This window comes from Megascapheus bottae, chromosome 13, assembly GCF_031878675.1.
Source record: "Megascapheus bottae isolate mThoBot1 chromosome 13, mThoBot2.hap1, whole genome shotgun sequence".
Classification (NCBI taxonomy): Eukaryota; Metazoa; Chordata; class Mammalia; order Rodentia; family Geomyidae; genus Megascapheus; species Megascapheus bottae.
In genome coordinates, this window is record NC_143521.1 from 57,906,569 (window position 1) to 57,929,280 (window position 22,712).

Sequence of the window (22,712 nt, forward strand, 5' to 3'; positions counted from 1 at the left end):
GCTTCCGTGTTGGCCCTTTGCAGCCGAGTATAGAAATCCCTACTCCATAGGAGGGACTGCATCCATAAGATGCCGTTATTGACAGGAGAAGTTGAAGTTCAAATTAAGCTTATGGCTGCTTTAAGCTGGTTTTTTTGGGAGACCTCAGAGGAGACCTAGATTTTAGGCAAAGAACCATTGTTTCCTGACTTACTGTGTACATGCCTTGAGGCCTTCTGTTAAGGACACAGCTTGTTGATGTAATGGGTTATCTGGGTCAAGTAGGGAGAGGTGCTTATAAGTTTCTACTTGAGTTGAAATCCAGCTTTTGCTTACCTACATGTCACATAATATGCTGATGATGATGAAGAACTTTCTGTACAGATTAATATTATCCAAAATGAATCAATATAAAGCCCAAGAGTCAGAATTTTGGAATCTAAATAGATGTTTGTTCCTTCTGGTCTAATTTGAAAGTACTAAAGGGACTTCATTCTCTTCTTTTTAAATTTTTTATTGTTTTGGCCCGTCCTCAAGCTTGACCTCAGGGCCTGGGCACTGTCCTTGGACACTTTGCTCAAGGCTAGCACTCTGCCACTTGAACCTAGCACCAGTTCCAGCTTTTTCTTTGTATGTTGTATTGATGAATCAAACCCAGGGCTTTGTGCATGCTAAGCAAGCACTCTACCACTAGGCTACACTCTTGGCCCTTTATTCTCTTTATTAAGTGCCTCCAGAACATGGTATCACTGACAGGATAAACCATTTTCACCTAAGGCCTGATGCTAGTGTGGTTTAGCCAAAGTGTCTTTTGGCCCACTGAAGAAATATATTTATATCAAAAAGGCAACTAGTAAGAGCTCTCTTGAGGCTACACAAGCCTCTATCATTTCTGTTTGAAATTACTTGAGAAAGTAAATACATGGCATTTATTGACTCGGTACAAGATAAATCTTTCTGAATTTTTGTTTCATAACAGAAGAGAAGAATCACAAAAAGTTAGAGGGGTCACCTTCTCCAGAGGCAGAACTGTCCCCCACAGCAAAGGATCAAGTGGAAATGTATGTAAGAGTGTATGTGCAGTTACAAAATGTTCATGTGTTGAGATTAGACTCATAACTGCTACAAGCTTTCTACTTCTGTTGTTCATTAAATATTATTTTAAATTTAGAAAACACTGAGTCTTTTTCACATGGTTGATACTGAGATTGCAGAGGAATTAAATGGGTCTGTTCGCATCCTGTTGCATATACAATTAGTATTTGTAAAATGATGAAACAAGTGAGGGCCATTGTTTACCAAGTCTGTTATGTTATTAGCCCTTGAAAGTCATGAAGGTCATTTGAAGTGACTGTAAGACATTGTTATCAGCTGGGCACGGTGGCTGATCCTGTAATCCTACTTACTCAGGAGGCTGAGATTTGAGGATCAAGGTTCAAAGCCAGCCCAGGCACTAAAGTCCATGAGACTCTTACCTCCAATGAACCACTAGAAAATGGAAAGTGGGATTGTGGCTCAAGGGGTAGGGCAGTAGCCTTGAGCTGAAGAGCTCAGGGACAGCGCCCAGGCATAGAGTTCAACTCTCATGACCTACCAAAAAAAAAATTGTCATCTTTCTATTGAGGCAAGAAAATTGAGTCTTCACTGTTTTTTCACGAAGATATCTAGGCAGATCTTTGACCTAGTCAAACCTGTTTTCTATGCATTTAGTTCTTTTCTTTTAAGAAGTATTTAAATAATCTTCAGTGTAAGTAGGCATCTTTGTTATGCCTTTTATCTTATAAACCTCTAAAGCCTAAGGAAAAATGTGCATGTATAGACTTGTGCTATCCAGCTCAACAATTGTAAGACATACAAGGCTACTGAGTTGTTGAAATATGGCTAGTTTGCTTTGAGGTACACCATAAGTGATGAATTCTCATTAGGTTGCAAAGACAGTATAAAAAGTACAAAATACTGCATTCATCATTTTATCATATGTTGAAATGACAATATGGACTTACTTGGTTAATGTATATTACTGGAATTAACTTCATCATCTTACGCTTTTAATGTGATTGCTAGGACAAAATACATTTAGAATAATACATTTCTGTTGGATAGCTATAATGTAGACTGAAAAGGAGAGTAAAGTTCAGACCCTTGAAAACATGGCCTTTGACATTTTGTGCATGACCTTGAGTATTGTCTCTGAGATGAGTGCCCTTAGTGGCCAACATGGAATTAGATTGTCCTTTGGCAAGTCATTCTGCTGTTGGATCTTTAATAGTACTAGTAGCCTAGCAAGTCAGAAGTAACTTTCTTGGGGTTTCTTCCCCCGCTTCCCCAATCCTTGGGGCTTGAACTCAGGGCCTGAGCTTTTTGCTCAAGGCTAGCACTCTACCACCTGAGCCACAGTTCCACTTCTGGCCTTTTCTGTTCATGTGGTACAAAGGAATTGAGCCCAGGCTTCATGTATGCTAGGCAAGTACTCTACCATGAAGCTACATTCCCAGGGCCTGAGCACTGTCCTTGGATTTTTCTCAAGGCTAGAACTCTATCACTTGAGCCTCAGCACCACTTCCAGCTTTTTCCAAGTATGTGGTACCAAGGAATTGAACCCGGGTCTTCATGCATGTTAGGCAAACACTCTACCACTAGGCCAAACTTCCGGCCCCCAAGTTTCTTTCTTTTAAGCTCACTATAGCCAGCCTCCCTGGACTTTCCTCTGTTCCTTTTCAGTGGTCAGTGGTTTAGCCAAGCCTCAATTTCGAAGAATAGCATGTATGTGTTGTCTTCACACCTTACAGTTCTCGGTAAATTGCTACACAGTGGGTCTGCAAGACAGCTGTGGTCTACTTTTCACATTGTTTTTTGCCTCTTCTCCATCTGCTTTTCTAAGCCCTGGGATATCATATTCTCTGTCATTACTAAAGGCTTTCTTAAATGCCAGACACCCTTAGCATCCTGAGATAGAATAACAGGTACAAGGACAGACCCTGTAGCAGGAATTGTTCTTACTTAGGTCTTGTATGAGCTCTTTACTCACAAGAACCTCTCTATGAGGTACATACATTCATACCCCAAGTAGGAGTACCACATACATTACTGCATTATGAATTATTTTAGGTTAATGAGTCCTGAATGATGACAATGTTGCCTCAAGATGAGATGCTCTACTTTAGCACTGGTACCTCAGAGTACTTGCTTTTGAACTCTTACTCTGTTTCTCAGGTACTACGAAGCATTTCCACCACTTTCTGAGAAACCAGTTTGCCTACAAGAAATCATGACAGTGTGGAACAAATCCAAAGCCTGTTCTTACTCGAGCTCCTCATCATCCACAGCCCCCCCAGCAAGCACAGACACACCCTCTCCAAAGGATGGTCATAGTGAAGGAGAAGTCACCAAGGAGAGAAGCGCCCAAGTGCCCACCCTTGGGCATGAGAAGACGCAGAGCAGAAGCAGACATGATAAGGAGAACAATGCGAGTCCTGGCTCTTCTGAAGATAAGCCTGCCTTGTATAAAAAGCAAATCAGACATAAACCTGAAGGGAAGATGCGTCCTCGATCATGGTCTTCTGGCTCCAGTGAAGCTGGCTCAAGTTCAAGTGGTAATCAAGGTGAATTAAAAGCATCTATGAAGTATATGAAAGTGAGACACAAGGCACGAGAAATCCGAAACAAAAAAGGGCGGAATGGCCAAAGCAGGCTGTCACTGAAGCATGGTGAGAAGGCAGAAAGAAGTGTCCAGGCTGGTGGTGGTGGTGGTGGCAGTAATGGCAGTAACAGCAGCGGCGGTGGCAGCAGCAGTGGGTCATCCATCAGGCAGCTGTGCAGTAGGCAGCTGTGCAAGCGAGGAAAAGGACCAGTGAAAGACACAGGGAGGCAGGATCCTGGGGTCATGGGAGGAAAAGACCTGTGTGCAGAGAGCAGAGACGACAAAGAGTACAAAGAGGAGCCCTTGTGGTACACAGAGCCCATTGCTGAATACTTTGTTCCAGTGAGCAGAAAGAGCAAACTAGAGACCACATACCGACACAGGCAAGATACGAGCGCTCTGACATCAGAAGCCGTGGAAGACTTGTCTGAATCAGTGCATGGTCTTTGTATCAGCAACAGTAATATTCATAAAACATACCTCGCAGCAGGTGCATTCATTGATGGTCATTTTGTAGAGATGCCTGCCGTTATAAATGAGGATCTAGACTTCACTGGGACTTCATTGTGTTCTCTGCCGGAGGACAATAAATATTTGGATGATATTCATCTATCAGAATTAACACACTTCTATGAAGTGGATATTGATCAATCCATGTTGGATCCTGGTGCCTCAGAAACAATGCAAGGAGAAAGTCGGATTTTGAATATGATTCGACAGAAAAGCAAAGAGAATGCAGATTTTGAGGCCGAATGTTGCATAGTGTTAGATAGTATGGAGTTGCGAGGGGAACGTGCAATATGGACAGATTCTACCAGCTCCGTGGGTGCTGAGGGTTTGTTTCTACAAGACCTTGGCAATCTGGCTCAGTTTTGGGAGTGCTGTTCATCCAGCTCAGGTGAGGCTGATGGGGAGAGCTTTGGCGGTGACTCTCCCGTCCTGGACAGCACAGTGCTCAATTCACACTTGCTTTCTGGCAATCAAGAGCTCTTTTCAGATGTGAATGAAGGGTCTGGTATAAACTCTTGTTTTTCAGTGTTTGAAGTGCAATGCAGTAATTCTGTTTTACCATTTTCTTTTGAAACACTCAATTTGGGAAATGAAAATACAAATTCTAGTGCTAATATGCTTGGGAAAACACAGTCTAGATTGCTAATATGGACCAAAAATAGTGCCTTTGAAGAAAATGAACACTGTTCTAATCTTTCAACAAGAACCTGTAGTCCGTGGTCCCATTCAGAAGAAACACGTTCAGATAACGAGACATTAAACATTCAGTTTGAAGAATCCACACAGTTTAATGCAGAAGATATTAGTTATGTAGTTCCTAGAATCTCATCAAGTTATGTAGATGAAGAACTTCTAGATTTTTTGCAAGATGAAACTTGCCAGCAAAACAGTAGAACTTTAGGAGAAATTCCTACATTAGTTTTCAAGAAAAGATCTAAGCTAGAATCTGTCTGTGGTATTCAGCTAGAACAAAAACCAGAAAACAAAAGCTTTGGAACTACACAAGTAGGTAATGAAAGCAGTCCTCATGGAGATGGCTATAGCTCAGGGGTCATTAAAGACATTTGGACAAAAATGGCAGATAGAAATTCTGCAGCTACGGTAGAAATGGAAAAAGTCGAGGATGAATTGTTCTCGACTGATGTAAATAACTACTGCTGCTGTTTGGATGCTGAAGCTAAACTGGAGACCCTTCAGGAGCCTAGCAGGGCTGTGCAGAGATCCGAATATCATCTCTGGGAGGGGCAGAAGGAGAACCTGGAGAAAAGAGCCTTTGTTCCTAGGGAGCTGTCAGATGTGGACGGTGGTGACTATACCACGCCTTCTAAACCGTGGGATGTGGCCCAAGATAAAGAGAATGCATTCATTCTTGGGGGAGTTTATGGGGAGCTCAAGACCTTCAGCAGCGATGGGGAGTGGGCAGTTGTGCCACCTAGTCACACAAAAGGAAGCCTGCTGCAGTGTGCAGCTTCTGACGTTGTGACAATAGCTGGCACAGATGTCTTTATGACCCCTGGAAATAGCTTTGCTCCTGGGCACAGGCAGTTATGGAAGCCACTCGTTTCATTTGAACAGAACGATCATCCGAAGAGTGGGGAAAATGGATTAAATAAGGGATTTTCTTTTATCTTCCATGAAGACTTGCTTGGAGCATGTAGTAACTTTCAAGTGGAAGATCCTGGACTTGAATATTCATTCTCCTCCTTTGATTTAAGCAATCCATTTTCACAAGTTCTTCATGTAGAATGTTCATTTGAGCCTGAAGGGATTGCATCTTTCAGTCCTAGTTTTAAGCCGAAATCAATCCTCTGCTCTGATTCAGACAGTGAAGTTTTTCACCCCAGAATATGTGGTGTTGACAGAACACAATACAGGGCTATTCGGATTTCTCCGAGGACTCACTTTCGTCCAATTTCTGCATCTGAACTGTCCCCTGGAGGAGGAAGTGAGTCGGAATTTGAATCTGAGAAAGAGGAAGCAAATATTCTCATTCCTTCTCAAGTTGATGTGTTTGAAGATCCACAGGCCGATCTCAAACCCCTGGAAGAAGATGCAGAGAAAGAAGGCCATTACTATGGAAAATCAGAGCTGGAGTCTGGGAAATTCCTTCCCAGGTTAAAAAAATCTGGAATGGAAAAGAGTGCTCAAACATCACTGGATTCCCAGGAGGAGGCAACTGGAATTCTGCCAGTTGGGAAGCAGAATCAATGTTTGGAATGTAGCATGAATGAATCTCTGGAGATAGATTTAGAAAACTCAAAAGCAAATTGTAAAATAATGGCACAATGTGAGGAAGAAATTAATGATTTTTGCAGTTGCAAAGCAGGTTGTCAGTTCCCTGCTTGTGAAGAGAATCCAATTTCTTCCGGACAGCTGGAAGAGGTATGTGTTAAATCTTGCATGCTAGTGTTTGGCAAAGGATTAACCAGACAGCAATCCTAGAATATCCATATCAGACACGGAAAAATAATGTTAAATTCTGGGAAATTAGCTCAAATATCTTAGGGCTTACCTTTCTTACAAGTTTATATTATTTAAGGATTTAAAATAGGTTTGACATTTATAAATTTGAAGTAGACTTCCCTGCAGAGAAAAGGTATTTTTTCTGGAAAGAAATCATAACATACAAGATTCTCACATAATATACATGTACTGTACATAAAGCAAAAGCCTAGTATATATATAAGCATTTCAGCTTTCAAAGTTCATGAATTAGGACATGGTTGCTAGCAAAAAGGTTTTTTTTAGGTAGTAAGTCTGTTAGATGTTGGTCAGGTGTATTAAAACTATTACATGTGATATATATAATATTACATGTGGAGAGGGTTCTCTTAAGATAGATGCAGTGTGATACATGTGAAAAGGAACCCACAAGCCAAATGCCACAAAATATTCTCTACAGAACCTTAGTATAGGTATATTTGGCTTGTGCCTGGAGTGTGGCCTAATGGTAGAGTGCTCGCCTAGCGTCTGTGAAGCCCTAGGTTTGATTCTTTGGTACCACATATACAGAAGAAGCCAGAATTGATACTGTGGCTCAAGAGGTAGAGCGCTATCTTTGAGAAAACTTAAGAACAGTGCCTAGCCCCCTAGTTTAAGCTCCAGGAGTGGTGAAAAAGAAAACAAAATGAAAAAAAAAAAGTAAAAAGGAAGATATACCTGGCTTTTTACCAGAAATAATATTGGACAGTAACTCATCTCACCAAAAAGCTTAGCTACTTGTCCTGCTCACCTTTCACCTGGCCTTTAACATAACTGAGGGGGCCTTTTTCCAGAAGCAGCTTGTTAGGTAGAGTTGAAGGCAGTGGAAAGCTGTGCTGCCTGAGGTGATAGCTGCTGGGTCCCTCCCTCCATCTGCATGCTGGCTCCACCCTGCCTCCAGGCCCTCTTCACACCCCACCTCTTCACCTACCCAGTCCCACTTTCTCCTCCACTCCACCTCACCCTCAGTTGATTTCTCCCTCTTAGTTTTCCTGCACTTTTGTCTCTTGTTCTGTCATATTCTCCATGTTGTCTTGTATTTGGCTAGCAGCTCCACATGGCTGTGGCCCATGCCTTGCTCATTTGTTGAGGCCCTGTGCGTTAGAGTGCATCTGTCTGCCTTTGAGAACAGGGAGGTCCCAAGAACTTGAGGATCACCTCTACTCAGCCTGTAGAGATCTGTAGAGCGATGAGTTCCAGCCCATTGAAAAACCAAAATGAGAATGCTAAGGAGGACTCAGTAATGTAAGCCTTTATTTGTTGTTCTTTGCCCCATTTTTCTTCCTTAAGTATTCTTTATGTACTTTGTATTTCACCTGGTTCCAGATTGGGAAGAAAGAAAAAAAGAGGAAAGAAGCCAGATTCTACATCATACCACTACCATATTCCTTCGCTTTCTAGTATGTTGATGTATTTGTCTTATCAGAATTGTGGGCCTTGAGGTGTGAGCCTCCAGAGGATATGGGGGCTTCCTGAGAGTCCAGATGCTGGCACTGCCAGCACGGAGCTCTCCACCATCACTGTAGGGTTGGGTTGACCTCGTAGATTCTCCTGAGGCATGAAGGTGAAGGAGTGGCCCGAGGGACAGCTTGGGTCTAGGCTGAGGCGTGTGCCTGTGCCCTTGACCCTGTTACAGTTGCCTAGTCAACCTTGGGCCTCATAAGAGGAGAGTCTTACTTTCCCTGGAGAATCTTTCCAGAAGGCAGTCTGTGAACTCACTTTATCGCGACTAGTAGTCTGTCTGCATGTGAGGAAGAGGACAAGAATGTAGCATTCCCAGTATGATTGCTGTTAGGGAGAATGAAAAGAATAGGGTTTGTTTTTCAAAAGCTTAGTTCAGCTGAGCACCAGAGGCTCACGCCTGTAATCCTAGCTAGGCTGAGATCTGACGATTGCAGTTCAAAGCCAAACCAAGTAGAAAAGTCTCCTTGAGACTCTTACCTACTCGAAAAACTGAAGGGGTGCTGTGGCTCACGTGGTAGACCACTAGCCTTGAGCATAGAGAGGTTCAGGGACAGCACACGGGCCCTGAGGTCAAGCTCTACAACCGACCACATACAAAAGTTCACCTACACAAATCAAATGCCCGTTGCCTGCCTGTTACACTGAGATGGAAACCCTGGATGAATGAGATATTCTTGCCATGAAGAGTTCAGTCTGGTCAAGATGACCAGTTTGCACAGGTGCTGGTAACTCATGTCTGTAATCCTAGCTACTCAAGATACTGAAATCTGAGGATTGCAGTTCAAATCCAACTCAGGCAAACAAATCGAAGAGATTAGCCAATAAAAAGCCAAAAGTGGGGGGATCTGTTTCAAGTGGTAGAGCAAAGTGAGACTGCAAGGCCCTGAGATCAAACGCTGGCACTGGCGTGCACACACACACACAAAACACACAGTTTATAAAATGAGTGTGTAAATAGTTTATTTTCATTAAAATAGGCAGTGGTACATTTTATATTAAGTTACAGGAGGATATTATATTCTCCAGTAGCAACTGCTAGCGCAAGCACAAGTAGATCTGCCAGCTGTGCTTCATGCGTGGAAACACATACTTCCTCCTGTTTTCTCCTTTTTAACTAAAACAACACTTTATTATAATGGCCTTTTATTTCCTAAGCATGTTTCATTGTATGGATGTATTATGATCCACTGCCCGGTTCCTTAACCTTCAGTACATCAGAGCCAGCACTGTTGTAGGGACGGTGGCAGAGTGAGTGATGTAGGTGAACCCAGAAGGCTGTTGCAGCAGCTCTGGAGAACTCTCCTTGATGAGCAGAGTTGTGGAAGGCTGTTTGAATTCCCTTGTCTGTACAGGACAGCAGGAGGACGTCGGCTGTAGATGGGATGCCAGGTGGAGAGGCCTGGATGGAGGTGTGTGTGGTAGAGGAGTGCAGCTCTCTTAGTGTGGGTCGAGGCAAGGACTTACAGACTTGCAGAGCCCCACAGGTCCTCATTGTGTATGTGGCACTTGCTCCATTGCCCGCTTAGCACCAAAAAAGAAGCAGGAGGCTTAGTCCCTAGCTTCACCAATGTCACAGCCCAGTCAAGGAGGAGAGCTCATTTTGGCCCTTCAGACATTGGATTACGCTGTGGCTGGAATGGGCTGTGGAGTTGGAGCCGCAGTAGGGGCTGCCCTGGTCATAATATACTCATCCCTCCCTGCTGTTTTCCTGCTTGGCTTTCAGGAGGCGCAGCAGGGTGAGAGGCCTACCCAGATCTCCTGGGAAGGAGCCAGCCAAAGCTTCTCCATTGCTCTGAATCTCCATGAAGGAGGGGAAGCAGGAAGCAGGTGCTTTCCAGGCAGTGTTGCGCTCAGGATCTTCACACTTACATCGCTGATGCTTTTTTGTTTTTTAAGAGGTTAAGGCGGGCCCAAATGACAGCAGACAGCCTTGACAAAAGATGCTGGAATCCCATGAAATGGATACTGCAGTGTCTGTCAGTTCTCCTGAAGCACTAGGCTGTTGAATAGGAAAGAATGTAAAGCTTGGAGTCTTTCTTTTACCTTGCATCTTCCGAAGAACTCGAGTGTTGTTAAAACTATTTGTGGTTAGGCATTTTGGATGAAGCTTGTGTTTCTCAGTCTCTTTTCTGTCTGTCTCTCTTTCTCTTCCTCCCCTCCCCACCCTTCACTGCCCTCCCCCCCCTCCCCATCCTTACACACATGCACGGTTTCATTGGTTTGTTGAGTGTGTATCAAGTGCCTAGTGTGCCAGGTGCTGGAGTGGATAGCAGAGCGCTTGTGTTGGTGGTGTTACTGGAGTCTTGGCAGGGAACACACTGGCAGGTGCTCTATGAGCATGTAAGGGCTGTCCAGAAAGGGAGAGTGGACCAGGCACATAGTGGGTTGGGGGGTCAGGGAGGAGTCAGCGCAAGCAGGAAGTAGTCGGAGGCGGGGGAAGAAGATACCTGGAGGCAGGTGGCTGTGCATCTCCTCTAGTGGTCTTAACTCTTTTTTTTCCCCTGATTCCAGTTTCCTCCTTTGTACTCATAACCAAACCAAGCTTAGATAACACACCAGACAGAAAGTGGATAAGCAAAATGTGGTCACATCTTTGCTGTGCAACCCAAAAGTCAGGAATAACTGGCTGGGAAGAGTTCATAAACTGATACTTGAATATAGCCCCTCAGGCACTGGAGTTGAAACCCAAATAGAGGATGCTAAAAAGACTCCTAAAACAAGGGCAGAAATGGGTCAGCTCTTACGAACGGGATCAGCCGGAGAAAGAAAGGAAATGATGTGTTGAATACACACCACACTAGAGGGGGATTCTTCAGGTGTGTAGATGCAGTTTTCTACTTTGTATCTGGTTAGGAAACATTGTCTTTCCCCAAGCTCCCCAGTGAGTCTCCATTGGTATCTGACCTCATCTCAGAGTGAGCCCAGCCCTCAGCAGTGCCTTGACCCCTCCAGGCTGCTTCCCTCACCGTGCCCAACCCTTCACAGTTAACTCCCTTGCCATGCTCTCATTTCTGTCTTATGAGAGGATTGAAAGTTAACCAGCAAAATTAAGTCCCCATGGCTGATAGGAGGCTGCTCCCTCCAAATCCTGACAGTGGTGGAGAGAATTCTGCTACCCTCCCCTTGGTGCTACAAGTGCTCTCCCAGAATAGGTTAAGGTCTTCGTGAATAGGTTTAGGATAGTGTGAATTGGGTGTCAGGTGCTGTTAGCCACCTTTAATTAACTGTATGCTGTAATTGCTGGTTTCATTTGCTTTCAGCCTCCCCTGTTCAGGCCCCTTGACCTTGGCATCTGTGTGTCTAACGGTACGATTAGGTCTCCTGTAGAATAGGCTGCAGGAGAGAATGTTGATTAGTTAACTGACCACTTTGGGTAGGTAGTACCAGTTTACTTTGGATCCTAATTTTGAGTTCTGAAAATTAAGTAAAAATGAAAGTACGAAGTATGCTTTTGAGTCAAGCAGTTTTAGACCCATAAAATAATTTACTGTTAGAAGCTTAACACAACCTGATAACCATCAGCTACTGAAGTATTTCAGCTTTTCAACTGGAGCACACCTTTAAAACAGTAATGATTTACCTGGAGTCTCTCTGCTGAGCAGGCTGCTTCTGAGAGCCCCGCCTTGGTCCTGGGGAGCTGTTGACAGGTCTGCCGACAGCAGTAAAACAGCATGGGGAGGAACGATGACTAGACTAGCATACCAGGATGCGTGTGCTGACCAAGCTGGCCACCGCCCAGAAAGGTGGTCAGAGTTCAGCTAACCTTTGAGTTCCAGTTGTGAAGGCTGGAGCCTGGATTTGGCTTTGGGTCCCTCCTGTGGGACTGGACACCTCTCTCCTGCTCTGGTCATGCACAAGAGTCATGCTCTCTCCCCTCATTCTCTAGAGCACCTCAGAGCCACCTTATTACATGTGTAATAACTGAGAAATCGTCCTTAAATTGGTTTTAAACCTTGTTTAGTACTTTTGACATTGTTTTGTTTAGATTTTTGTTCTAGTTTCAGAGTAATTACTTTTTAAGAAAATTAGCTTACTTTGCTATGAGCATGTTGGCTTTTATCCCTTGCCTTGTCTAAAACTGTACAGAAGAAATATTCTGGGTTTATGGTCCATAATTAATAATAGTTGAATTTTCTCCTGCAGTTTATAAACACTTTGTGTATTTGGTTTAATCTGAACAGTTTCCTGTATTGAACACCGATATACAAGAAATGAATACAAATCAAGGAAAGCAGATGTGGTGGGAAAAAGCTTTGTATTCCCCTCTTTTTCCAGCATCAGAATGTGAAGGTAAGGAGGTTTGTGTTCATTCACTAATTCAGATTTCACTCCTTTGCAAACACTACCAGTCCAAGATCGTAAGTAGAAGCTTCTGTGGCCAGTTCTCTGTCAGACACGAGCCTAATGCTGAATGGGAACTGGGTGCTGCTGTTGAACTCAACCACAGGGCAGCCGAGGGAACGGGGCAGAAATTCACTCCTGAGGGCCAGAGTGAGATGGGTGCTGCCACCGGTGGACACCGAAGAGGAGATCCAGAGGGAGAGTGCACTCAAGAGTCCACTGTCTATCCTGCAGAATTAAGAGTCGATGAAGGCGGGCCGGGAGGTTGGCCTAGTGGTTAAAGTGCTTGCTTAGCATGCATGAAGACCCGGGTTCGATTCCTCGGTACCACATACATAGAAAAAAGCCGGAAGTGGTGCTGAGGCTCAAGTGGTAGAGCTCTAGCCTTGAGAAAGTCCAAGGACAGTGCTCAGGCCCTGAGCTCAAGCCCAGGACTGGAGAAAAAAAAAAAAAAGAAGAGTGAATGAAGGGCTGGAAAGGAGAGGAATGTATTGACAATGTTGAGGGGAGGGACACTGATCAAGATAGATCGTATTTATAAACTTCTTGGGTAAATGGCAACTCCTTTGTACAACTACTTAAAGATAATACTCATTAGCGCCCAAGGGCTCGTTAGGTTGTTGCTGGACCCAGAGGCAGATGGGGAGGAGCCTGAGTGTGTTGGGTAGAGTTGCTATGTAAAAAGGATGGTGAAGGAAAGGGTGTTTGTCAGGGGGTGTTGCCAACAAGTGTCTGCTTAAATCATTGTAGCAACAGTGAAAATGGACATGGAAATGACTTGACAGCTAACCTGTGAGTTGATAGAATAAAGGCTTCAGCAGAGGTTAGGGGAAATTGGGGAAAGAGTGATGGGAACTGAGCTGATTCCATGCCTGGCACTTCAGGGTACATTGTGAATGAACCATGAGCATTTCAGAAATCCTGGCTTGGGATTTTGAGAAGAAAGGAAGGAGAAAGCCTATATAGATTTACTTAAGCAGTTGAGTTTATGTGGATGGTGGCCTCCTGTGCTTTTTGTTGGCTACCTCTTGCTTCTAAAAGCCAGGAGTGTGGTCTAGTTGTAGAGTGCTTGCCTAGCACACATGAAACCCTGGGTTCCATTCCACAGAAAAAGCTGGAAAAGGTGCTGTGGCTCAAGAGGTAGAGCATTAGCCTTTAGAAAAAAGCCCAAGGACAACTGAGTTCAAGCCCCAGGACTGCTTTGGAGTCCTGAGTGTGAGAAGGGTCTTCTGTGTTTATTTGCATACTCAGGCTAGCTGCAGGTCACAGCCACTTCTCTCACCAAGCCTAGGCTGGCTGGCGCCTCACACCTGCTGAATGGGTTCTCAGGGCAGAGCCCAGTGATTCTTTCTTTGGGAGTGTTTGCTCTTTGTTCTGTAGCCACAGGCAGCTTCTTGCCCTTCTCCCCAGAGGTACAGCTGGGTCAGAGGGAGAGCAGAGAACTGTTGTACAGTGTGTTCATCAGGGGCCAAGTGTTGCTGCTGCTGCTGCTCCTCCTGCTCCTGCTCTTCCTCCTGCTCCTCCTCCTCCTGCTCCTGCTCCTCCTCCTGCTCCTCCTCCTCCTCCTCTTCCTGCTCCTGCTCCTGCTGCTGCTCCACCACCACCACCACCTCCACCACCTCCTCCTCTTCCTCTTCCTCTTCCTGCTCTTGCGCATACTCATGTGTTGAGCTCATATGCTTCCCAGGTGCTCTCTGCCTTTTCTGTAACTGGCCCCCCCATCTGATCCTGGTGACATGTTGCCCCTAGTTTTCTTACAGAGAAGCTACATCTTGCATGTCAGCCTGTCAGTGTGGCCTGGAGCTAGGTTATATGTCTGTGATCCAGAAGTTATGGCTCGTAGAGCAGCGTGCCAAGGTGAACAGATCTGGACTTTACGAGTGTCCAGTCAGTGAGCCTGGTGAGCGTAACACCTAGTACCAGGAGCGTGCTCTGGCTTGGAAGAATCCAGAATTGTGCCACAGAGGCACATGCCAGAAAAGCCAGACACGACGGGAGCTGCTGCCTATAGCAGAAAGCTGCTTTCTTCCTTTTTTTCTTTTTCTTTTTTATCTTTTTTTTTTTTTTTTGCCAGTCCTGGGCTTGAGCTCAGGGCCTGAGCACTGTCCTTGGCCTTTCTCAAGGCTAGAGCTCTACCACTTGAGCCTCAGCACCACTTCCCGCTTTTTTGTATATATGTGGTACCAAGGAATCGAACCCGGGTCTTCATGCATGCTAGGCAAGCACTTTAACCACTAGGCCAAACTCACAGCCCATTTTATCTTTTCTTATTTAAAGAATTTATTAACATTGATTTTTTGCATCATACTTCAAATGATTTGTTTAACAAACCAAGTATTCGGGAAGGGAATCTCTGTATACAATCACTGGCACTTAGATTGTAGAACATAATTAAAATTATGCTGAGGGTTTGTATGTCATAGATACATATTAATCTATGTAATAAAACATTACGTCTATGGAGTCATAGATTTTTAGGTCTATATAGTTTATATTTCTTTTTTTGCCAGTCCTGGGCTTAAGCTCAGGGTCTGAGCACTGTCCTTGGACTTTCTCAAGGCTAGAGCTCTACCACTTGAGCCTTAGCACCACTTCTGGCTTTTTTCTATGTATGTGGTACCGAGGAATTGAACCCCGGTCTTCGTGCATGCTAGGCAAGCACTCTACCACTAGGCCAAACTCCCGGCCCTGTAGTTTATATTTCTATGTTTATATTTCTAATACCAGCTCTGGGGCTTGAACTCTGGGCCTCAGGTGCTGTCCCTGAGCTCTTCATCTCAAGGCTACTGCCCTACCCCTTGAGCTGCAGGGCCACTTTGGGTTTTCTGGTGGTTAATTTTAGATAAGAGTCTCACGTACAGTCTTTAGTGCCCGGGCTGGCTTTGATCTCAAGGCTAGAGCTCTGCCAGTTGAGCTGCAGCACCACTTCTGTATGTGGTACCGAGGAATTGAACCCTAGGTCTTTGTGCATGCTAGGCAAGTACTCTACCACTAGGCCAAACTCCTGACCCCCAGAAGCCTGCTTTCGTGTAGTGATTTTTTTTTTTGGGTGGGTCATGGTGCTTGAACTCTGGCCTGGACGCTGTCCCTGAGCTCTTCAGTTCAAGCCTTCTTGTAATGATTTTAACATATATCCCACTGATGGTTCCCTCTGGAGTGACTGTCATCCTTATAGAAAGGAGCCCAATGCCAACTTCTGCTCAAGGTTCTATAGTCTCTTGGGAGGTGCCAGCAAGTGATGGTGTGTACTACTTCAGCCCTCAGTGTGGGATGGCTTGTGGACTAATTCAGTGGATACGTGATAGTAGCCAGTGTGCGTGTGTGTGTGCGCGCGCGTGTGTGCGCGTGTGTTCATTCACTTATGTGTCAGGGCCTGAACTCAAGGCCTCACACCACTGCTTGCTTTCTCATAGCTAGCATTCTGTCACTTGAACCACACCTCTAGTCTGGCATTTTGCTGGTTAATTGGAAATGGAGATCCTCAGATCTCTGCCTCCTGGCTGGCTGGGAGCCACCTGTGCCTGGAGACGGCCGTCCCTTTTGGATGACAGCTGTGAACTAGATCCCCTGGAGCTGCCTGGCTGTGACCATGTGACATGTCCTTTCTGTATGGGGTCTGGGAAATTCTAGGCTGAGGAGGGAGTCACAGGCAGGAGACAGGTGGGCAGTAATGAGTGAGCATATTCTGATGCTTCAGTGTTGGAAATGATTAAGAGCAAGCAGGTACTGCTCAGAGTTGTACCTGACCTGGGATTCTAAACCCCCCTGGAAAGGCAGATTAGCCTCCTCTAGTTCACAGTTGGAGGGGCTGGGGCTGGGAAATGAATTAGTTTGCTTGGGTGCCCATCTGACCTAAAGGTACATGCCCTTGGCACTCTGCCCCCATGTTTGGATACTTCACCTAGCAACTCTTACCTACCTTGTGCTGGGTACTGCTTTAGCTTCTGGGAGTGCCTAGACTGCCTTCGGGAAAAGTGCCAGGCAGACCCAGTGGTTGATATAAAGGGGGATGGCACAGAGTGTAAGGGGACAGGACCAGCCAGTTAGTGAAGAGCAGGACCCAGCGGCATGTGATGGTTTGACAACACTCTCCGGCTCTTTTCCATGTCTCAAAGGGTCTTCTGGCATTGGCATTTAGTCTCTTGAAATTACTCACGGCTGTTGCTATGAGCATTGTGACCTGCTTGGGCCTGGTTCTCTGTCCTGATGCCCAGTGAGACAGGAGCATGCCTGGCCCAGGGCACAGCCACCTTTCCCACCATAGCCTTTCACCCGACCAGCTGTGGACAGGGGTGGTTGGGTAGGATTGTGGTCAGAAGGGTGAAGCAAGGTGGGGCCTCATCACAAGACCATGGCTACTTCTCCAGCCACATCCACACCCTTGTCAAGGTTTGAGAGTGTGGCCTAGCAGGCACTGAGATCCAGATTCAATTCCTCAGTACCAGATACATAGAAAAAGTCAAAAGTGCGCCGGGAGTTTGGCCTAGTGGTAGAGTGCTTGCCTAGCATGCACAAAGACCCGGGTTCAATTCCTCAGTACCACATACATAGAAAAAAGTCAAAAGTGGTGCTGTGGCTAAAGTGGTAGAGTTCTAGCCTTGAGAGAGCCCAAGGACAGTGCCTAAGCCCTGAGTTCATCCCTCGGAACTGGCAAAACAAAACACAACAAACAAACAAAAAACACTTGTCCATCCTAGGTTGGTGGTTTTGGAGGTAGTTGTGCGCATGCTAGCATCACACACAGTTAAGCACCTCCTTGAAGGTGATGTGCTCAGAGTCCTCTAAGGGCAAATGAGAACACAGATGAGGAGCAGGACCTGGCATCAGCAGTGCCCTGCCCCACCTGAACCTGGATTTTCAGTCACTGTTCCTATCAGGTTGCAGGGCTGTGAAAGGCCAGGCGAGGTAGGTGGTCTTGCCTTGCACAGCTTTCCTCTACATACTTCCCCGGTGGCGGTCCCTGCAGCCCCTCTGAGCTCAGCGCATCCCGCTGATGCTTCCTGCAGTACGAGTATCTGTAGAAGCTCGCCCCAAGCTCAGTCTGGCTCAGTTTTTCCCACTGTGCCAGGTCTCTGTGACAGCCACCTTCTTCATGAAACCAGGGGACAAAGGCTGGTCTAGGCGGAGGCCATTGTACCTGCCCTGGTGGTGCCCTGGAATCACCTGGGCGCTTCTCAGACGGCAGTTCGAGCAGTTGGTCTCCTGGAGTGCTGCCAGTGACTCAGATTTGCAGCACAGGCTGAGATCCTGGGCTTCTTGGAGCTGGTGAAGTCCTTGTGTTCCAGCCTGCACTGCCTTCCTGTCTTGGGGGCTATTGCCCAGTGGAAGGAGGCTGGTGAGTCTCCTTCCTTTGACTTTGCACGAGTGTAAGGAGCTCCAGGTCAGTGTGGACTGCCAGGAAGAAGGGGCCAGGCCGCTGCCTGTGTTGCTTTCTCCTTACATGGCCTGTGTGGAGCACCTTTCTTTGTCCTGTGTGTCATGAGTCCATTGGTAGTGTATCTCCATCTCCCTCCACTCCACGCATTCTTGAGAGCACAATCTCACTAGCTGCTGCTGCTGCTGCTTGGTTTTTTTTCTTTTTTTAGTTGTCAGGGTGGTGTGTAGAGCGGTTAGTTATGTTCGTAAGGCAGTGAGTCCATCTGTCCTTGATCATTGTTACCCTTCCTATGTTTTTCTCCCACTTTCCCTGCCAAGGGCCACCCTGCCGGATGCGTCACCGCCGAGGAGAGTGTGTGTCTCATGTTGGACTATGCTTGTATCGCCTGTGCTTTGTTTTGTTAATTCAGATTCATTAAGTAGTTTGGTCCAAGATTGCTCAGTTGGCCTAACATTTTTCTCATGCATACCTGGCGGCCTATGCTTTCAGTGCCTTCTTTAGACCTCCAGAGGGTTGGGAGATAGAACTTTTCAGTGAAAATGGGACAAAAATGTGTTTCGTAACTGTGTCTTAATGGAATTTCCTCCCTTTCCCTCTTTTCCCCTTTCCATTCAAAATGACTAAGAATGTTATTCAAATGCCAAGGGCGACAATGGTATAGAAGAGTATCCAGATGTTAAAGAAATGCCCCGTGCTGAAGGACATCTGTTAGATTTTAATAGGGTAAGTGGACTGTCCTCCTCACCACTGAGAACCTGGAAATGGCCACTACCGTCCTTGTCACTGTAGTCAAGACACCTGGGAGTCGTGTGACCTGCTCCTACACCCGCCCCACCCCTGTCCTCTCTGGCCTTTCCTTTGGGTTTCCCTCACCTTCTCTCTTGACCCTTTACGTCCAGGCCTTCCAAAAGAGTTCCCATCTTGCTCTGGCTTCCTTGACCCTGCTGTCATGGGATTTCTACGCGGAAAGCTGACCCTGCCCCACCCGGTCCAGTCAGGGGTGTCAGACACCTGTCGAGGAGCCTTTCTAGTTGCTTTTTCTTGTCTGTCCTGGCCTCTGAGGGACAGACCCGTCCTCTGTCCCCTCACCACACCGTCTGGGTAGGCCTCTTGTTGGAGCTGTGGCATTTGTGCCCTGGATTTCTACCTATCTGATTATCAGAAAGCCTGGGTACCTTCAAGGCAGGACCACACGGCCTGTGTCTGCCTCAGTCTCAGGCCTTTCCAGTTAGGCAGGAAGGCAGGGGAAGGAATCTTGAGACATTTTCCCTTTTCAAAGTTGATTGTCAGTGTTGGGTCTGCCCCGAAAGAACTTCCTTCAAGTACCATGTGAGGCCTGTGCCCCCAGGCTGGCCGGTCAGATTAGTGTGTTGAGGCTTGCCTGTAAGGGTGCTGCGCCCCTGCTGCTCAGTGCTCCTCTCCCACCAGCCTCACACTCATGTGCCTGCCTCTCCCCCCTCCCTCCCCTCCCCCTCCCCCCCCCCACGTGCAGTCTGCCTGCTGGGTTGTGCTCTGCCTCACGGCCTCTTCATACCACTCCTCCACTCCATACTCGCACGCCTCATCCTTCCTGGCTCTGCGTATCCTCTCCAGTCATCTCTAGCCAGCAGGGCACCCTGTGTGCTGGGCACGACTGGCCGTGTCCATTTTGCTGGGATTCAGAGCCAGCTCAGAACTACCACGGGAGTGCTGTCCCGAGCTGGGAGCCCCACACCCTCACCTAGGACCTGCCTCACTCCGTGTGCCGCAGAGTCCACGCTCGCACTGGCCTGGAAGGCCCTGTGCTTTGCCCCTCTGGCTCAGCAACCTCAGCGCTCCCCTCCCTGGCTTTTCTGTGCTAGTGCTTTGGGCTCTCCAGCAGGGACAATGACACCATTTGGCAATGGAGTTGGGCTGGTAAGTGTGATGTCGGGGTGGGGCCTGTTGCTGTGACTTGAAGGGTTGCATCTCGTGTGTGCGGGGGCCAGAGATGCTAGTGAGCCTTCTGGAGAATACTCTCCACAGCGTGAGACGATGCTGGGAGCCCCACTCAGAAGTGCCACCCCTCAGCCCGTCGTCATTGTCCCTGCCACCGCGCAGTGCAACACGGGCCTTAGGGAGCTGGAGCACTGACCTCCTGGTAGAAGTCTGTCCAGCACCAGAGCACTCAAAACCGAGTCAGAAAGTAAGGAAACCCCTTTAGCCTGCTGTCCACACGACTGCACGCAGAGTTCATGGGTATTGAGTAGGGGCAGAGGTGGTTTTTCTGGAACAAAGTGACACTCCACAGGAGGACCCTAGTGATTTGCTGTTTCTTCTCTGAATTTCCTTTGGAGGCCATTGTGATCTTTCAGCTGTTGAAAATGTGCTCTTGACTCTTAGGTGTCTTCTGTTTATGAGGCGCGCTGCACGGAGGAGAGAGGATCTGGAGCAAAAGCGAACGGCCTGCACAGGACGCCGTGCTCCAGCGCCAGCTCCGGCTCCCGGGACTCTGGCTCCGAAGGCAGCGAGTGGGCGGCCCCCAGCGGAGAGGAGCTCTTCTCCCGAACTCACCTCTGACCTGCACAGTGCTCACTCACTCCACTCGCGGTGTGATGGGAAATGGCCTTCGGGGAGGCCTGTTAGTCTCAAGCAGCAGCTTAGGTTCCTTCAATTAACTGACTCCCATCAGTGATCTCTTTCTCTTCTTGCTTGTTTTAGAGTTGAGGACAGCTTCCTGCTGAAGATTTGTTTCCCAGCTGTTAAGTTCTTGCTATCTGAAGTAGACTAGACTGTGCTGTCCCGTGGAGAATGGGTGTGCATGTGCTTGTCGTAGAGGTGTCCCCGCTGCCGCATCGCAGCTGCAGCCCTTCCCCCTCTCACTGCCGCTGCTCCGCCATTACCCACCCTCACAGCAGCGCCCACAGCCACAGCGCTGGCCACAGACTAGCCATGTTCTCTGAGAGCCCGGAGATCGGCCTTGCCCTGCTGTGGGTCGGGGCCTTTCTGAAGGCAGGAGGGAAGCATGGCGACGCATCCATGGCCCTTCAGTGAAGCCTCGTGGACACTTAACTTGCCTAGGACCTGCGAGGGTGCGTTTAGAGACTTAGTAAATCACAACTGTGTGTTCTCTTAGAATTCCCCTCTCAAGTATCACAGAAGAAACTGATTTGTTACGCTTGCTAACTGAAGAAGCCAAGGATTTGGGGTGGGGGACAGGAGATGAGGGGGGAGGAGTGAGGATGCCCCTCCCCGCCCTAAGCACAGGGCGGGGCCCTTGGTTGCTCTTTGTGGGTGACTGCTTTGAATCATAGCCTTCAGCACTTGGAAAGTACAAACATTTCACGTGCAACAAGGAAGGCTCTATCACCCGAAAGCAATCTTGGCTGCTGCAGCTAGCTGCTTTGTAGCTGTGATGTAGTGTAGCTTGCTTCTTCCTTTGTGTTTGAAAGAATGTCCTGGGGAGTTGTGTGTGCAGTGGGCTGGGCTGGGTAGAGTAACTTTTTATGGATATCTGTGTGCCTGCTGTTCCGGTCATCGCTCCTTGTGACTTGCTTTCCAGTTGCCTTGGGCTCCCCAAGGAGTCAGTACATCCTGCGGGAGGCATGAACACACACGCAGTGCCGGTGTCCTCGGGACTGCTGTGCTGCGCTCGCCGCACGGTGCGGCAGGGTGTGCGAGGTCAGGAGCAAACACTGCAAAATCAACACTTTCTAAATCATTTCCCTTTCCTAACCAACTCTCTGTTTGAGAACAGAACAAAAATGTCTAGCCTGTAAAGTCAGGTTAGCTTGTCTGTGATGCCAGGGGTGTTGGAGGAAAGTCTTGATGGCTTCATATGGCCTTGGCCAGGCAGTGGACGCACACACACACATAACAAGCTTGGCTGGGAGCTGAACAGCCCCATGAGGTACTTGGCCTGGAGTATTTAAGTGTGTTGTGCGTTCTTAATCGGTAACCTAGAAAGCACCGTCCATGCTGTGTGGAGTGACTGACGCTCTGTGTGTCCTCACCATGGGAAGCCTGAACTGCTCATGGGGTCCTCACTGCCTGCCAGGGTTTATTTTTATACAGCACATCGTCATCCTTTGAAGTGGGTTCGTGTGTGTGTCTGTGTGTTTGTGTGTCTGTATGCGTGCGTGTATGCGTGTGTGCATGTGTGAGGTTTTATGTTGCACTTATTTATTTATAGACATCAGATAAGTTTCATGTATTTACTTTCTTCTGGAGCTTCCTAAAATTTGATTAGCATCTGCACTGAAATATCACTTAACATCAAAGGCAGCAAAAAAAAAAAAAAAAGATTGGAAATTGAAAATTCCTAAAATCACTGCAGTGACAATTATCCTAGGAATTGTTGCTTATGTAGCAGAGACCAAATAAATACATTTCCGATACAGCCTTGAGCTCAGTTGTTTTAGACAACTGCTGCTCGTCAGAGAGGGCTCCAAGGTGACGTGGGAGCCAGGTTGTCACCGGCTCCCTCCGGCGTGGGGAGGGGCCACAGACACCTTTCCTGGGGGATGGGTGGCTTCTAAGCAGAGATTGACAGAATCTGTATTTGTTTTCATAGTTAAGTGGCGAAAGCTCAGAGGCTTTTAACACAGAGTTGAAAGTGTGGTTTTTAGTTTTGTGAATGGATGATCACAAAAAAGCATTAAAAAACAGTTGGCAATTGCTGAGTGCGCTGTGGTGTGATGCTTACACTGCCGTGGGGTGACCCACTGGGGTGACTGCTCCTTGTTACTGTGTGCACACTGTGCTGTGGTGTGGCACGCTATATGGTGTGGCAGGCACACTGCACTGGCTTGACACCGGCTGCCGTGGCACGCACACTGCACTGGTGTGGCACACACTGGTGTGGCCCGGGCGGCATATCCATAGCACTGAGGTTTCAGTTTTCCATTCCTGCGCTCAGATTTTTTTCTGTGGTTGTATTGTTCTGATTTCACGTACACCAGA

At 47.1% G+C, this 22,712-nt stretch overlaps 1 protein-coding gene across 3 annotated transcripts in view; it reads left to right on the forward strand.

Moving 5' to 3' along the window:
* Kiaa0232 (KIAA0232 ortholog) overlaps positions 1–22,512 on the forward strand; it is a 57,732-nt gene extending 35,220 nt beyond the window's left edge. The window contains exons 5-9 of one of the 3 annotated variants that reach the window (XM_090343859.1): positions 959–1,040; positions 3,193–6,511; positions 12,256–12,364; positions 18,418–18,515; positions 20,154–22,512. In XM_090343859.1, the coding sequence (XP_090199985.1) occupies positions 959–1,040; positions 3,193–6,511; positions 12,256–12,364; positions 18,418–18,515; positions 20,154–20,330 (3,785 nt within the window). In that variant the 3' untranslated portion in view covers positions 20,331–22,512. Of the gene's footprint in view, positions 1–958; positions 1,041–3,192; positions 6,512–7,936; positions 9,668–12,255; positions 12,365–18,417; positions 18,516–20,153 lie in introns of those variants that run through there. The other 2 variants (XM_090343860.1, XM_090343861.1) reach the window with 2 other exon arrangements.
* The last annotated feature ends 200 nt before the right edge of the window (positions 22,513–22,712 follow it).